The following is an 18,240-nucleotide window of genomic DNA, read 5'->3' as shown; positions in this document are numbered from 1 at the left end:
CTCCAAGCAGCGAAGCAATACTCCCAGAGGTCCCATATTGCCTCCTTGAGGCACATTTGAGCGGTTGGCAAACTGGGAAGAGAAACAGTAGTCAATTCCGAAATTCCGAAATGCATCGAATGGTATAATTTTCTGCCGCAGTATTTTGGGGTCTATACAATCGAACCACGTGTTCGTACTTTTCTTCAATGTAGGCATGCGAACATTTCGACTATCGCCATTTTTGGAAAAATGAAATGAAAAATGAATGATTGCTACCAGATGTCCGCAAATTTTCCATGATCGAATGATTTATTGAAAATAACACTATAAAACACAAATTAAACGGCCATTTGCAGGTTTCTGTAATAGAAAACTACACTGTCGTGAACTAAAGACATTCTTCTCTGATGCGGAAGTGAATGTTAGATTACAACTTGTTGGTTTACTCGTGAGCTCGAATTAATAGAGAATAGAGAGAAACTATTATACCGTACTATTATACCGTAGTGCCCTGGAGATGGAATAGCGCTCTTCTATCTCCGGAAATGCCTCGACCGATCTTACCTCAAAAATTATCAAACGTGGAATAGAATTTAGCTTCCGTTATGTGAATTGCAAGCCTTTTAATTAAGATACGATCACTATTCGAACGTGTCATCACTTCTAGTGGCGGAAGATTTTCCTCCGTCAGAAGCACCACCATCGTTCCAACTTTAACATTATCCCGCTTCCTGGTCTACTTGGTTCGGTTGCGCAGATCAGTGAGGTATTGTGTCAACCACTTCTTCCACATCAACTGTAGGCCTTTCTGCAGAGGACGCTGTAGAAGAAGTACCGGGGAGTCTGCGCTTCAAAGTCGTCTGAATCGTTGCCAAGCGGTGTCAGTGGACGTGATTTCAGGATTGCTTCGATTTGCGTCAGAATCATATGAAATTTATAGTAAACGATTTTGCGTAAGCTGGCAATGGCAGTGTCTTGAGCAGTGTCTTGATTCTTGAAGGATTTCACCGCGCTTTCCCACGGACCCCCAAAGTGCGACGAGCGTGCAGGTATGAAACAGTAATCTATGTCTACTGCTTGCTTGATGATGGCATTCTGGAAGTTCTGGTTGGGGAACAATATAAGTATATCTTCCAGAAGCACTTAAAAGTTATTTAGTATGCTAAAATACACATTTTTTTGAAGACTGAAGACTTAGATCAAAGACTGATGTAAACTGCATTTCTGGCATATGTATCTTTATAAGAATCTGTGAGCACCATTGTTTAAGTGAACGTTTAAAAAAGAGCGAAATATTTAGATTCAATTTTTCATTGAATGGAATTCAATGAAAATACGTAGACGGGGGTTCACAAGTACAACGCCTGCAACCATTGAGACATAGAAGATTTCTTTTGAAAATCACATGTGTACATCATAAAGGTTGAAATAGTAATGAGTGACCAGCCCACAGATTATAGTATTAAATAAGATTATGCGTAGCTTGACGTGTTTCAATAATCTTACCTTAACTCACTTGCGACCTTTAAAAGGGCCATTGATTACAAATAACATTAAAGCCAAAGCACTCATCTCATCTCATCTCAAATATTATGTGCCATTCGAATGTCCTTCTCTTTTGACATGAATGGCGACAGGCACGTAAGTTAACGGCGTCGATTCACTGTCTTTCGCTCCGAGAAGGTTTTACTAATTTGCTTTTACAGCTTACCGCTTGTTACATAGCAGAAAATACGGCATACGCGCAAAAATTTCTGTTTTATTTGTATGATAGTCCTTATCCTCCTACCGCAGGGGTGAGGGGTCTCAAACCATCATAAAATTCATGCCTCCAAAAAACGTCACATGCTAAATTTGGTTCCATTTGCTTAATTAGTTCTAGATTTACGAGGAAATTTGTATTTCATTTGCATGGGACCCTCCCCTCTTAGAAGGGAAAGGGGCCTCAGTACTCCATAGGAAAAATTCCTACCTTCTAAAACCCCCACATGCCAAATTTGGTTCCATTTGTTTGGTTACTTTTCGAGTTTTGAGAAAATTTGTGTTTCATTTGTATAGGAGCCCCCCTCTTACTTACTTTACTTACTTATTCAGCCGAGAGCCGGGGTGGCGCTTGCCGTATCAAGAATTCCTCTCCATTGTACTCGGTCCTGGGCTACTCGTCGTCAATTAGTTGCGCGTCTCGACACACGCAAGTCGGCTTCAACCTGGTCGAGCCATCGTGCACGTTGAGCCCCTCTATTCCTGGTGCCGGTGGGGCTCTTGAAGAGAACGGATTTCACTACACAGTCGTCCGGCATCCTTGCGACGTGGCCGGCCCACTGTAGTCTCCCAAATTTCGCCAGGTGTATGATGGGAATCTCTCCAAGCAGTGCCTGTAGCTCGTGATTCATACGTCTCCCCCACACTCCGCCACAGCTGTTCGCATTCAACGGTATCGTATGCTGCTCTGAAAGCCACGAAAATATGACGCGTGGGCACGTTGTACTCTCGACATTTCTGAATTAGATCCGTTGTAGCACGGGCCCCCATAAAGCCCGCCTGATACTATCCTACGAAATCGCTTGGTATTGGGGACAGACAACGCAACAAAATCTGGGAGAGCACCTTGTAGGCGGCGTTGACCAGCGTAATGCAGCGGTAGTTACAGCAGTCTAGCCGGTCGCCATTTTGGTAGATGGGACAGACTACGCCTTCCATCCACTCCTCCGGTAGTTTGTCTTCTTCCCAAATCCTTGAAATCAGCCAGTGAAGTGCCGTTGCTAGCGGTTCTTGGCCATTTTTGTAGAGTTCAGCCGGGAGTCGGTTCTTTCCGGCGGCTCTATTATTCTTCAGTAGACCGATTTCTCGTCGGATCACTTCGAGATCGGGAGACGGTACGCAGTTTGTACGTTTGTAGGTACTCCGAGGTTAACTTCCATCGTGACTCCTGCTGCTATATCGCCGTTGAGGTGCTCATCGAAGAACTGCTTCCACCTGTCGACCACCTCGCGCTCGTTTGTGATTAGATCCCCTCCCTCGTCCCCACAAATGTCAGGTTTTGGTGTGTGGGCCTTGCGAGTTTGGTTCACCTTCTCGTAAAACTTGCGGGTATCATTAGCCCGGAATAGTTGTTCTAGCTCCTCACGATCTCTGTCCTCCTTCTGGCGCTTTTTCCTTCTCAGGATCGTGGTCAACTCATTCCTCGCTCGTCGATACTTGGTCAAATTCTCTCTCGTGGATATGCTCAGATAGTTTTCCCAAGCTCTTTTTTCCTCTCTATCGCTTCTTGGCATCCCCCGTCAAACCAATCATTTCGTACACTCGAGGTTTTCACACCTAGCACCGCGGTTGCGGCCTCGTTGACGGAGGAGCGTATCCTAGTCCATCCGTTTTCGAGGTTCGAAGCATCTAGCTCCACAAAGGCAGGCAGAGCTTCATCCAGTACTCGCGGGTCGCGGGACTTTGTCGCGAGGTATAAACCGTCGATAGTTTTGAGCGCACATGTGCTGCTACTAGGTAGTAGTCCGAGTCAATATCCGCACTCCACAGTGATGTTCGAGAAAAACCGGCCTTGATGAGAATATGGTCGATTTGGTTCGAGGCCAGGTGATCTCCAGGTGGCCTTGTGGATATCTTTGTGGGGAAAGAAGGTGCTTTTGATCATCAAGCCTCGGGAAGCCACAAAGTTGATGCATCGCTGGCCGTTATCGCTCGTGTCAGTGTGCAGGCTATGGGGCCCGATCACCGGTCTATACGTTGCTTCCCTGCCGATTTGGGCGTTCATTTCTCCGATGACGATCTTGATGTCCCGTGGTGAGCAGCTGCCGTACGTTACCTCCAGCTGCACATAGAACCCTTCCTTCTCGTCGTCGGGTCTACCTTCATGTGGACAATGCACGTTTATAATGGTACTCTTGAAGAAACGGCCTTTTATCCTCAACACGCACTACCTCTCGTTGATCGCATTCCAGTCCATTACGCGATCCTGCATTTTGCCCAACACTAGGAAGCCCGTTCCCAGCTCGTTGGTCGCTCCACCGCTCTGGAAAAATTGGGTTTCGCCGCCACGGATCCTCCACACCTTTTCGCCTTTGCGACAGATCTCCTGCAGTGCCACGATGCCAAACTTTCAGGGTTCTAGCTGATCGAGCAGCACCCTGTCGCCACCAACGAAATTTAACGATCTACAGTTCCAGGTACCAACTCTCCATTCCATGTCCTTATTTCGTCGCCTTGGGCCATGCCGAATGTTCCGAGAAGATATTTCTTGACTCTTGTTGTAAGTTTTTTTGGTTTTAGACAGTTAGCCGTACTAGGGCTTACTCTATCGAGTCTCGGGATGGGGCAGCCATCTTTCAGTGTCGAGACAACACTGTGCCTACTCCCCTGTAAGTATACGACCTTAGTTTTCACCGGGGTTGGTTACCTGATCTCCGCTAAGGTTGCTCGTATTCCGGCTGGTACCACGTGGAGGCAGGGGTAGGAGTTGTTAGATAAGAGGCTAGGGACCACAATGGGGTCTGTTTTACGCATTATCCAACCATTTACCAACCACCCCTCTTACGTCGTCCATAAAATTGCCATCTCGCCCCTTTCATAAAATTGCTGATTATTTTATCTTTCCAACGACATATAAATTGTTCAGTTTCGTTCAGTAGTTTAGTAGTTATTAGCATTTGAAATCTTTCATTCCAACGTTACACTTCTATTTTCGTTTTCACAAAGTGCTACCTAATCCCAGATAATAAACAAAGATGTAGTCCTACGTCAAAAATAATTGAAAAATGTGTTATTTTTTGATAAAGATTTTTGATTTTTTTTGATAAAGATTTATAGCTCCATATCGCCATATTCTAGTATTATGTTTAGCCCACAAAAAAAAATTCATCAAAGCAAGGTGTGAGTTGCAGAAAGAGTTATTATCAATCGGTTTTCATGTCACATGGAGCACCTAAAATGGTTTGGCTGGAAATTAAGATTGATTAACTGAATATATTTATTTTGTTAAAATGATTAGGTAGTTTAATGCGCATAATACACATTCCAACGTGTCCCGTTACGACGAGGACCCGACTTTCATTGACATTCTGCTCCCGTTACTGTGTTACCTAACTCACTGCGAATATACGTTGTGTTCGCGTTGTGTTAATTTTGATCACTAAAATTAACGTACTTAAACGTTATATTTCAAGCAATGTTGCTATTCATCGATAAAAGTACTGATTCGGTTCGAAACACACTCAAAAGTGATTCCATAACGTCAAATTCTCTGGCAATGCTTTTCTAGCTGAGCATTATTTAATGAGAGTGAGAGAAAAACGAATTATCACTCACTCTTTTTCATTCATGATTTGATCGCTAGTGATCCCAATCAAACACGAATAGCTCACATTTTGACTCATCGCGATGAGTAGCGATGATTTATCAATTTTTGAAAACAGGCAAAAGCGCTATCAGATATTGAATTACACCGTCAAAAAACTTGTACCTAACACTTATGTTGACTTTTCAGTTTGACTATTAGCACCTGAGATACTTGGAATATACATTTTTGCGACATAATACATAAATGCACTTCAAAACATCAACTTTCTTCTACACCCAGAAGACTTTTAATCTCATTAAATTATTTTAACATGTTATTCATAATTTTTCAACATTCACGTTAAATCCAGCATAAATCTTTTTTCCGTGACAATGACAAGCACCAGCAACGTTTGCAATTGTTTAGAAGATACTAGCGATTTTTCAGACATGTTGGCAGGATTAAATTTTGAACAGTGACCGACGATATTTTTATTATCAGCCTTCATCGTTAGTCACACAAGAAGATGTATTATTTTTCATAGCTTCGAACCTTCGAGGCACCAATTAATAATAATAATAGTGCACCAGGTTTGCATTTCATTGAAACTAAATCTTGAAACCATTCTATTTGTCCGTGTGCCGCTTGAAGTTACTGGTTGTGTACGGCGTCGCAAGTATATGTGGACGTTTGACAAGTTCATAATTATATGTGATACGAATAACGTTTTATATTTGAACGAGCAATATTTTTTCTTTGTAATTTGCCAAAAAATATGCTTGTTTACGTTTCATCGCAAAGTACATTCTTGGTTGGATGACAGCGATTAACGATGATTAGCGATGAGTGTGAGACAGAGATACCGAGCGAGTATTTGCCAGCGTAATCAATTCATATTTTGCTCACCAGTTTTTGCGTCGGCGATTCATCGCGAGCAATCAGGATACGATAGAGTTGCCAGTTAATGAAATTCAAATCGCTGACGAGCAGATGATGAGCTTTCATCGTGATGAAAATCAGGGATGGCACGTTCACTGTGTTTCTGCACGTCGGTGAACTACACCCTCACTTTGCTATGTGAATCACAGTTGGTCAGAGAAGTGAAATACTGAACCACACAGCGTCGGTGCAGCGCACTCAAAGGTGAGTGTGTTGTTTCTTCATACTCACACTTGTTAGTCTCCTCTTTTCCATCGTGTTTCGCTAGTTCGCACAAGTGAAGGTGCGCTGGCAAGAACAGCCACCGCTGCGTAGGTATCACACAAATGCAAGACGGCACGGAATGTTTAGCAAACATAGCAGGGGTATTCTCGTAGCGTTTGCTATGTTGCGAATATGATGTATTTCGTGTGTATACTGCCGTTATTCGCTTAAAAGTACCAGTTTCTATGGAGATGGAACTGTTATGCAAATAGCGGCAGTATAAATACGCAATACATCGTATACGCGAGCGGGTTGGAATAAAATAATATAAATTATGCATGAGATACCTATCCATTCAAAATAAATAATCCTTGAATCAAGCAATAATTAAGTATATTTTGCAGTTTATATTGACAAGTACCAACTAATATTTTGGGTTTTAGCATTATCAGGATTATTTAGCCTCATTTCACTAATATAGTTAATAGCTACAATTTTTTTATTCCCATCGTGTGTATTGCCAAAAATTGCCAAAAATTGCCAAAAAATTGCCAGCTGAAGAATAGGACCGCCGAAAAGGACCGACTCTTGACAAAACTCTACAAAAATGGCCAAGAACCATTAGGAACGGCATTTCACTGAATAATTTCATACTACGGACTCCCCGTTCTCCCGAAATGCTACATTTCTTCATAGAATCTGGCTCCAGTCATTTTGACTGGTGCTGGTATAAATGGAAAAAACAAACATTATATTTGTTACTAATATATATAAAGTAACATTAAGTTCATAAAATGTATTCTCTACTTATAGCTACAAAAGTCATAACATCGTTTCTAAAATCAAATGTTGGATGTTGTAGAAATTTCAAATTGAAATTGCACGACCAGTCAAAATGACTGGTCTGGTATATCTAGTGTTAAAATCGGCGGCTTTAGAGAATAAAGCTTATTCATCATCGAGTCAGACACATGCATCGCGTTTCTTCACCATCCGGCCGCACAGCCCACGAGACCGCATTCTAGCCTTTGTTTATTGTTTGAGGCTTCAGTTGGGTTCCCCATTTGCTCGTTAACGCTTGTAGACATTCCGAGTCGGATTCGCCGTACAGTACAGCCAGCGATCAGTATTCAGTTTTTTCGCCAAAGCGCTATGCCGTGATGCTGAGATCAGCCTTGACTTTCCGAATGACCCTCAACCGCAGTAGTTGATCAAGAGTTCAACTCCAACATCTGGCCTGCACCTTGCGGATAGCCCTGAGTTTCCTTGCACCTCTCGATTACTAACACCACAGCTCTTTTAGGATAATCCGTCAGTCCCACCAGCTCCCGAGCCGACGCTGATGGATTCTGCAGGTGACCGCAAACAATTACTTTCATTTCTCCTCCTGCACAATGAATATTTCCAAACCACGTTACCTTTATACTGCGAAAAAATTATACCCAGCAGAACCATTTACAAATAACACAACGCTACCAAAACCTAGCATCCATAACCACTGGGAGCGCCGCTAGCGCCAAAATGAAGTGCCCAATTTCTGAATGACCCCATCTTTACTACCGAATCGATTTAGCAAATAAGCTATTCAATATGTCCCGCATTCATCCAAAAAAAATCTGGTCACTTTACATAAACACCAATTTCGAGAAAATGAAATAAAGTAATTAAAGTTTCAATTTGATTATAAATACTCAATGCAATAAATTTTCAACTGCTAACCTGATTTTTAGATAAGTCCTGTAAACAAAAATAAATAAGCGAGAGTTTGGTTCCTTATGGTACTGTGGAATAACTCTCACGCAGTTTTTGCGATTATGAATAGAATAGAACCTATTTAAAAATCGGGCCAGAATGGTATATCACGAGCGCGGACAATCTGGTGTGTCTTGTAATATTATAAAACTTATGAGGCGTAAATATTTAGCATGCAGCGAAAAAAGCGAATCATCCATTTACATGTATCATAGAAGCATTTCAATCCTGTGTAGCTCCACGAAATGGAACAACACATAGCTCACACACTGCCCAATAAATTGCTTCCATGTGACGTCTCAGTATCTTTGCCGCTGCATCGCACTGGTGAACCACACAGTAACTGTTCTGTGAAGTATGAATTCACAGTAAGCCCACACTTGGATCGCACAATGAAGTCACACTTGTATCTCACAGTGAAGCCACACTTGGGGCCTTCACAGTGGCAGTGTAGTTGTTTTCATGTCCGCTTTGTGCGGTGTTTCGGAGAAGAAAAAACGCTGTCGTCAGTTCCATTGCCACTTACACGTTGGTTAGGAGCGAGTGAACTAATGATTATACCTCTGCATCTTTGCTATTTACTGAGTGAATTGTGTGAATCACTCTTCACACCCGCTGCGAATTGAGGTGCTGACCATCCCTGAATTGAAAATTAGCAACATTGATTTCAAGTGCCACTGGTACGCAATAATTGTATTGTGAAACTGAATTGTTATTTATGCAACTTTTTACAAGCTAAATACAATAACAAATGCACAACTTATAAAAAATCGTTTGTTATCGATATTAGGTACATATGCATTATAAACGAATAAAACGTATGGTTACGTTTTATTTCAATAACACGTATATTCGCAGTGAGTCAGGTAAAACAGTAGCAAAAAATACGTTTATGACTAAGTTATTAAACAAGTTTTAAATTATGTCTCAGACATTGTCTGTTAAATGTACTTTCTAACGTAGTATTTACTTTTTGATTAAGATTGTTATTTAGGTAGGTAGGTATAAAAAGTTACATTTCGTAACGGGACACCATCGTAGAAATACCGCTTTTTCCATCATATTTTAATATGTGTACATTTCAATGTGCTTGTGTTAATTATTAATTAACACTGTATATTGATTGAGTTGAGAACTACATTTTATTTGTAGTTCAATAATCGCTGGTTCATATTCGGTATAATATGAGTTGAAATATACAGTTTTAAATACCGATTTCTTGGTGCACAAGTGCGTGGAATGTGTCATATGCTGCACAACTATGGAAACTGCTGAAAATTTATTATTTGTTCTATCGGATATTTCATCATGGTCGCTATAAACTAAATTGGGCAGTAAAACTTTTACTTTTTGCTCACGGATATATATTTTCAAGTTACAAAGCTAGCTGATTTAGCTTTTTACTAGAGCAAGCGTCATGCTTTATAACTTTCTCGAACAAAGCGACAAACTTCATCAAATTATGATGATTAGTGTTTGACATCGGAACGAAAATTGAAGTCCGGGTTCCGGTCCGGTCCGGTTCGGTTAAAAATCGGCTCGAACTTTGTTATTCTTACTTTATTCCGGTCCGATTTGGCTCTGTTCCGGTTCCGGAACAGATAGGCTTGACGATGGCTGTCAAACAGCGAAAGCATATAGGGTACGGGAGGGTATTTTCAGTAGGTTCCTAAATTCAGCTTATTTACCTCTTCTTTCGCCAATAAAAATACTTTACCGACATACAATTTTTTGTTCAAAGAACGTCAAAACTACCTGTTTTCCACTAGAACTAGGCCATCGCTTAATGGGCTTAATGAAAATATCCTCCCGTGCCCTACCTATCGTAATTTGCTGGTTTCAGTTGAGCATGATAAGAGTACTTGAGCTTACAGTCTGATTCTAAAAGAGGTTATAAAAACTTTCTGAAGAGTGAGCCACTTGGTCGGAATGCAGTTTTATAGCGGTTACCAGAAAGTTCTAGTGCAGTTCATAGTTTTATTAGCGATTTTATTAAGTTGGTCGTGAAAGCCACTAGAAGAACGTAATAAAACTTAAATTGCTGCTTGGGATTGTGGCCAGTGATTTTCGTCTAACGACAGCCAGTGGAGTCTATGCCACCAAACGAAGTGGTAGTGCAGTTGTGCCGGAGAATTGATATCGGTAGAGGCTTTTACACCTGCAGTGTGATTCCACGTCTCTTTCTTAGGAATGTGCCATATTTCGCACACGACGAATTCCTTCCATCTGAACGGTGGTGATGCTAACTACCACTTAACAATCATATGATCCCTTCAGATCCTTTGAAGTTTGTGCTACTGACAAGTGACGGTCAGCGAGCAATGGCGCTAATGACAACTCCAGTCGTGGGATTTTCTACCACTTATTTAACTACCTTAGGTTCCCGAGCGGGACAACCCGAGACTTCACCGTGAACAACCGAACTGAAACAGTGTCATCGTCAAAAAACGATTGTAAGATAGTTACAGGCCTCGTAGGCCTTCTCGGACGTACCGTAAATCCCGTGGATTGGACAAGATTGGATAGTTGTGCTGAATCCGATCCAGCGTGATCGGTTGTTATGTTGTGTTCCTGTGCCGCTGCTTTTCAAGTTCGCTGCTGAGTGGAACATCCCAGTTACACTCCAGCTTTCAAAGTTCTTGGATGTAAATCTTTGCCTGCACGATCATAGGTCCGATAAAGTCCAACGAATCAAATAGCTGGTAGATAACTGAAACAACGGTCCGTAAAAGCCATGCTAAATTTGAATCGGTCGGTATGTGGTTCCCAAGCATCTTGACAGTGGAGGTGGAAGAATCCAGCACTAGAATGGAACCGCAAAGAACCGGTGCGCAACTTAAACGTTCGGATAGGTTGATCCTCAGAATCCCCCAAGTAGCACACTTTTGTCATTTCTGATTGCTGCAACCTATTTATGACTAAAATTAGTCATTAATCGGTTACCACAACTAGTTTATAACAACTTTGCTAGTAGGACCTCTAAACGATTCGACTAAAAACGCATTGTTCAATGTTACTACTGTAGATGTGCGACAGGAAGCGTTGAAGACCACTGTGAGCTTCGTCGTTGAACTTCATAGTTTCCATTCCGATGAAAGATAATCAATTCTTGATATCTAAGAGATTCTTAGAAAAGTAAAGTTTAACTTAAAACTAACCCAGTAAGATATTTTCGGCAAGAAAAACAATTTTCAAACTTTGAAGAATTACGGCACCATTCGCCGTCTAATACAGGAGATTTCTTTAACTTTAAAACATAATTAAGATATCGAATTAAAAATCAATGTACCTATACCTACTTTACTTTGAATCAAACTTCCCTGAAATATATTAATAGTCTACAGTAAAATTCCAGTTCTAAAACAAATCCATGGTTAACAGTTTTGTAGTACCAATTCGGATATTATTATCCCCACAGCATAGTGAATCATTCATTTCCAAAGCAATGAATTTGGCACATTTAATCTCGCTACTCCACCACCTCCGTGCACTTGCATTCTTTTGTCCGCCAGCTCCGAGAACGAACATTTGCCCGCACCGCTATTTATGTTGCCTTTCTGCCACATAATTTGACCCTCCAATCTAAACTTGTAGTCCCGTTTCAATCGGAACGGGGGGAAAGGTTGTCAAATAAATTCACTCAAATGCAATTATTAAAATAACCGCATGCCCATCGCATCCCCATCCACAGTCGGTCGGTCGGTCGGGGTGCTCTCGCCTATGGGAAGGATGGCCTGAAATCAGCAACCCAAACTCACCCGCTGCCTCACAAATGACCAACTGCTGCAGTTTGACCTCTGTCAAAGCCCTTTAATTAACAACTTCAACACCCATGGCTACAAAATTCACTACAAATGCATATACGAGGGAGTGCATCTGGAGCAGTCTGGAAAGCAGCTGGAGACGAGCGGTCATTTACTGTTCGTTCCGAGCTCGTTTCATATTTTATGAACTTCCTCCTCTCGGCAGACGACTGACCACTTTTCCCCGTGTCGAACAGGCCAGCCGAGGTGGGTCGACCACACAGTGCTGCCAGCGAATCTGAATAGGTGCCTGCTTCGGAATTGATGGCTATCAGGTTGCACGGTACCTGGCAACTTTCAGCAGCAGCAGCACCCAAATCGGTGGAACATTTCAATTACGGAATTTATCAAAAGTTGATCTTTGCACACCGGGCTCCGTGCGTCGTAGGCTTTCATCACCCCTGGCTTGGAAGCCGGAAAGATGGAATCACGTCTAAACGACGTCGTCGTCGTCGTCGTCATCATCGTCGACGTTCGGCGATGAACGTCGGTGCCTTGTACTAATGAAGAGCCGAGAAATCTATTGCATCTGCAGAGGAAAATTGCCAACAAGCACAACAAACCGGGTGCGGTGCCGGTGGGATGCTGGACGGGGTCCGTCCATACACATACAAGGTTGGTTTTCTCAGAAAATGGTAACCAATCGACTGGTAAGAGGACGACGGTTGTGTTGCATCGTTTTCAATCATTTCGGCGCAATGCCAAGCGGACGAAAGACATTCAGAATCCATCTTCCATCCTAGAATGGGCGGGCGGGGAATCGTGCGCAAATAAGGCTTTTCGCAGCGTGACGCTTTCCCTGCTCTTCGTCGCAAACGTTCAATTAAAACCGAATTAATATTTTATTAAGTTTTCAATGGGTGAGTCCAGAGCAAAGGAAGAAGGAAACAGCGCGGTGGGTTTATTGGAGTGTAAGAAGATCATTGTGACTGATAATTGCAGTAACGTAGTAACGATGGTTCGAAGGATCATTTGGTTGGAAACTGGTAGCAATCAGACGGTATAGTCATTGTTGCAACTTGTTATTCCAGTAAGTGTAGAGTTGCAACAGGAAAAGCTGAATGTCATTGCTATATTACCGCATCTCTTTTAACGAGAACAAGAGCCTGCTTTCGAAGCAGAAACTGCTGGCTGGCATCGTCGGTTAGCCTTGGTGGACGACAGGACGTCCTGCCGACAACACTAATCAATATTGATAGTCAATACACTTCGGGTTGCAAGTTAGCATAATAGGAATTGTTGGAGTTGCGTTCTGAATAACGCCCACCGATGATGATTAATGATTGTAAGTTGTAACAGCGCGTTGGACAAATGTCTGCAGCTGCAGTACTTCTGCTTGGTAACGGTAATAAAATTCTAAAAAAGAGAGCTTTTGTTTATTAGCTTTAAATTAGAAGAATGTTTTATTCAATTTTAATCAATGAGATAGGAAGTTGTAGCAAGTAAGAGTGTACACCAGTAAGATTTAACAGATTTAACAACGTATGAACGTCGTCAAGTCACTATTTAAAATACTTGTTCAACCAGAAATATTTTCTGATAACTCAGATTCAGGCACTTTTATTCAAATAGCCAAATTAGTATACAAACTGTTCAGATGAAAGGCTCGTTGATACAGGCAATGATATTTTTTATGCGTTTGTCAATAAACCGGTTAGGTAACGACGACAGTATAATGGTGCCATAAAAAATCTCATCACAAATGTGAAATCGATGTGATATAAAATACGGTGATATCAATTACACATAATAGCGAGATTAATCACCCCTATCGATTTCCACCTAATTGGCGCAATTACATTTACATACCTGCTTGTCCTTTTTTGTGGCTTCGATTCGTGTTGCAATTTAACGTGTTCTTGTTGGAAGGAGGAGTGCAGATGCTTTTTTTTCAGTTCAGTCATATCGTAATGTCCAAGCTGGTCAGCAATAATAGTGCTGATGAGAAATATTAAAGGGTGTCCACGGTAAAATTGCAACACACTCAAACTGCTCTAACTTTTGAACCGTTGGGTAAAATCAACTGAAAATTTGCATGGAGAAAGTTCAATGTGCATTGTTTATACTGTGTGAGTCTTTTTATCAGGTGATAAAATAGATATGAAAAATGCCTTTGAAAAAACAGCTCGAAAAAGTTCTGCACAAAAACATCGAAAATCAGATTCAGTATCATATCGTGCATCCTAGCTACTGCAAAGGATAAGTTTGATGTTCAAAAGAACCTCCGAAAACAGAAAAAGTCGAACTTTGCCAAAAAATTCTTGGAAATTAAATAAAAAGAAAACTTATCCAACTTAATTCTACTATGTAAGAGTAATTCACGTTGAAACGGGGCCACTACTGACACGCGGTCTTATTGAATATTGAATATTGAAACTTTTGCGCTTAATTGGTTAAAAATTGTTAAAAAAGAAGAATTACACTTTTGATACGAAATAGTGGACCCCTCGTTCGCCAAGGGGTCTAACAGGTTCAAAAAAGTTGAATTTGAGCCCCAAAAGGTTATAAAAACGATGGATTTCACTCTCGTGTCTAACTGATAAATACAATGGATGTACCCGAAAATGTTCAAATGTGATTGGTTGGAAGCTCATGCAAATTAACTAAAATTGTTCAACTTTATGTAACACTTCCAGCAATTAGCTGTAAAAATCCATCTTTTTGTAAAAACCACAGAATAGGCACACAATTTTGTGAATCGATTGGTATGCAAACCAGCCTAATCCGTACAGAACTGACTGAGTTATTGTCGTTCGAAATCTATCACTTTTTCGTGTCACGATCATTTTGCATGCATGCATGCCACCCTATTAAGGTAAAACGTAGTCCTACGTCAAAAGCGAGGACGTTAGGTCAAATTTTGTTATTGTTGGTATTTTATTTGAAAGGTTTTGCACACTTGTGCATTCGCCTCTGAATTATAATTTTAATAGCAAAAAGAGAAGACGTTAATTCAAATTTGGGACGCGAAAAGTCCTCTCTGCTAATACAAATGTAAAACGCAAAAAGATAGGCGTTAATGCAAATTTCGAACGTAAAAAGAAAGCACGTTTATTCGTATTTCGGACGTAAAATGAGAGGACGTTGATTGAAATTTTGTTCACGTTCAAAAAGAGAGGACCTCAATTCAAATTACGGACGAAAAATGAGAGGACGTTAGTTAAATCTTCGGGCGAAAAAAGAGAGAGCGTTAATTCAAATTTTACACCCAAAAAGTGAGGACGTTAATTCGAACTTCGGACGTTAAAAAGTGGATGGTAATTCAAATTTTGAACGTAAAAAGAGTAGACGTTGATTCAAATTTCGGACGTAAAAGGAGATAACGTTTTCTAAAATTTCGGACGAAAAAGGGAGGACGTTAATTCAAATTTTGGACTTGAAAAAGTAGACGTTAAGCCAAATTTTGGGCGTAAAAAGATATTTGTTAATTCAAATTTTGAAGGTAAAAACGGATGTTAATTCCAATTGCAGACGTAAAAAGAGATGACGTTAATTCAAACTTCGGGCGTAAAAAGAGAAGACGTAAATTCTAATTTTTGACGTTAAAAAATAAAACGTTAATTCTAATTTCGGACGTGAAAAGAGAGGACGTTAATACAAATGTAGGACGCAAAAGAAAGGCGTTAATGCAAATTTTGGGCATGAAAAGAAAGGACGTTTATTCATATTTCGGACGTAAAATGAGAGAACGTTAATTGGAATTTTGAACGTAAAAAGAGAGGACGCGAATTCAAATTACGGACGTAAACAGAGATGACGTTAATTCAAACTTCACGCGAAAAAGGAGAGAGCGGTAATTCAAATTTTACACCTAAAAAGTGAGGACGTTAATTCGGACTTTGGACGTTAAAAAGAGGACGGTAATTCAAATTTTGAGCGTAAAAGAAGTGAACGTTACTTCAAATTTAAGACGTAAAAAGAGGGGACGTTGATTCAAATTACGGACGTAAAAGGAGATTATGTTATTTAAAATTTTGGACGTAAAAAGAGAGGACCCTAATTCAAATTTTGGACTTGAAAAAGTGGACGTTAATCCAAATTTTGGACGTAAAAAGATATTTGTTAATTAAAATTTTGAATGTAAAAACGGACGTTAATTCAAATTTCAGACGTTAAAAGAGATGACGTTAATTCAAACTTCGGGCGTAAAACGAGAGGATGTAAATTCCAATTTATTTATTTATTTATTTATTTACTATTTGATGGGGCTTTCAACCGTTGGTTGGTTCGCTCCAAAACATTCCAATTTTTGACGTTAAAAAAGAGGACGTTAATTCAAATTTCAGACGTAAAAAGAGAGAATGTAAATTCCGATTTTGCACATAAACAGAGTGGACGTTAATTCAAATCTTGAACGTAACAAGAGAGGACGTTAATTCAAATTTTGGACTTGAAAAAGTGGACGTTAGGCCAAATTTTGGACGTAAAAAGATATTTGTTAATTCAAATTTTGAAGGTAAAAACGGACGTTAATTCAAATATCAGACGTGAAAAGAGATGTCGTAATTCAAACTTCGGGCGTAAAAACAGAGGACGTAAATTCGTGACGTTAAAAAATAAAACGTTAATTCAAATTTTGGACGTAAAAAGATAAGATGTAAATTCGAATTTTGCACGTAAATAGAGAGAACGTTAATTCAAATTTTGAACGTAACAAGAGAGGACGTTAATTCAAATTTCAGACGTGAAAAGAGAGGTCGTTAATTCAAATGTAGAGCGCAAAAAGAGAGGCGTTAATGCCAATTTCGGACGTAAAAAGAGAGGACGGTAATTCATATCTCGGACGTAAAATGAGAGGACGTTGATTGAAATTTTAAACGTAAAAAGACAGGACGTCAATTCAAATTACGGACGTAAAAACAGATGACGTTAATTCAAACTTCGGGCGAAAAAGAAGAGAGCGGTAATTCAAATTTTGCTTATATTATCTCACACTAACGCAGCCAATGCAGAAGGCATCATGGAAAATGACGATTGCTTGAATCAATCATTTTTCATGTCAATGGCCAGGCCAACTGTGCAGCATGTACCGCAGAGAGAATTCCAAAGAATCAAGTGTAATTAGAAATGATACTTAATTCCATTCAACTCATTGAAATCAAGGGGGAAAAGAAAGCGTGGACTTCCCGTACCAAACGGTTCCCTTGAAGATATTGATGAATATACAGATATACATATAAACCCCCAAATATCATTATATATTTGGAAAGAGCATAAAATTTCCTATTAAAAATGAACAAATTAATAGCATTTGCCTTACTTAGATTGTTTTGGAAAGCAAATATGTAGCGTGACGTTACAACGCGCCAGAAATTCGTCTTTCGGTTCTTCTGTTAAAAACCTGATTTAATCCACCTATTGGTGAAAGGAACCTTTGTTATACGGTCTTACTTGCTATTTGAGATAGAAATCGACACGTCTTTGGAACATAATTCATCTATTAGTTAACGTTGCATTGTGCGTTGGTTTACATAAAAATTTTGGAAATTGATTAAGCTTACAAAATTTGAACAAAATAGTAGCACTTACAAATTTTGATAGTTCTTTTTCTTATCAAATTGCTGAGTAAGTTGTTACTAATGTGGGTAAGTGCAAGTAAAAGTAAGTTGTAAGAAGAAATATTATTCTTTAACATATTTGAGTCTAGTTTATAGGTTTTTGAACTATGCATAACTATGCATCAATAAGGTTTTCTTGAAAAAATTTCATCAATTTTTATTAACCTTCGGTTACTCACGCTGTTGTATACTGAATAACATGTGTAGGTTTTTGAATGCCATATTTACCAATCGGAGTTTACCTAACGTATATTCTTCAAAAAAATGTTCAGCAAAATGTCTGAATTATTCAATGCAATAATACTTTAAATTGTTAGGAAAATAGATCAGCATAAACCGAGAGCACAGAAACGAAGCAAGCAGCATGTGAGGTGTACCCAAGGTTGCCACCTGGTTTTCCCAAAAATCTGGCGAACACGAATAAAAGTGTCTGGCAAAAAACTGGTGGTAAATTAGTCCGACGGGGAGGCGTTTTCCTGAAAAAATCTTGCTCGTTTTGCTCACCGTAGATGCAAAATTTTGTCCAAAATTAGAAGAGATAACCTTTTTGCAAGACGGATAATCGAAAATCTGGCACAGTGCCAAATACCTGGAAGGTTTTAAGCTTTGTCTGTTGGTCTGGCGCGCAATCAAAAATCTGGCAAAATCCAGATTTATCTGGCATACTGGCAACCGTGGATGTACCGCTATTGGCCGTTACTGGAATTTTTTCACG

General features: G+C 40.0%; 1 protein-coding gene across 1 annotated transcript in view; it reads right to left on the bottom strand.

Moving 5' to 3' along the window:
- Positions 1–774: 774 nt before the first annotated feature.
- The window catches only part of LOC128736789 (uncharacterized), a 39,308-nt gene continuing 21,842 nt past the window's right edge, over positions 775–18,240 (bottom strand). Inside the window, exon 3 of the mRNA XM_053831279.1 lies at positions 775–1,086. Coding sequence (XP_053687254.1) covers positions 775–1,086 — 312 coding nt within the window. The remainder of the gene's footprint in view (positions 1,087–18,240) is intronic.

This window comes from Sabethes cyaneus, chromosome 2 (assembly GCF_943734655.1).
Source record: "Sabethes cyaneus chromosome 2, idSabCyanKW18_F2, whole genome shotgun sequence".
In the NCBI taxonomy this organism is placed as follows: domain Eukaryota; kingdom Metazoa; phylum Arthropoda; class Insecta; order Diptera; family Culicidae; genus Sabethes; species Sabethes cyaneus.
Note: the sequence above shows the minus strand (reverse complement) of the source record. Positions and strands in the feature narration are given on the sequence as shown.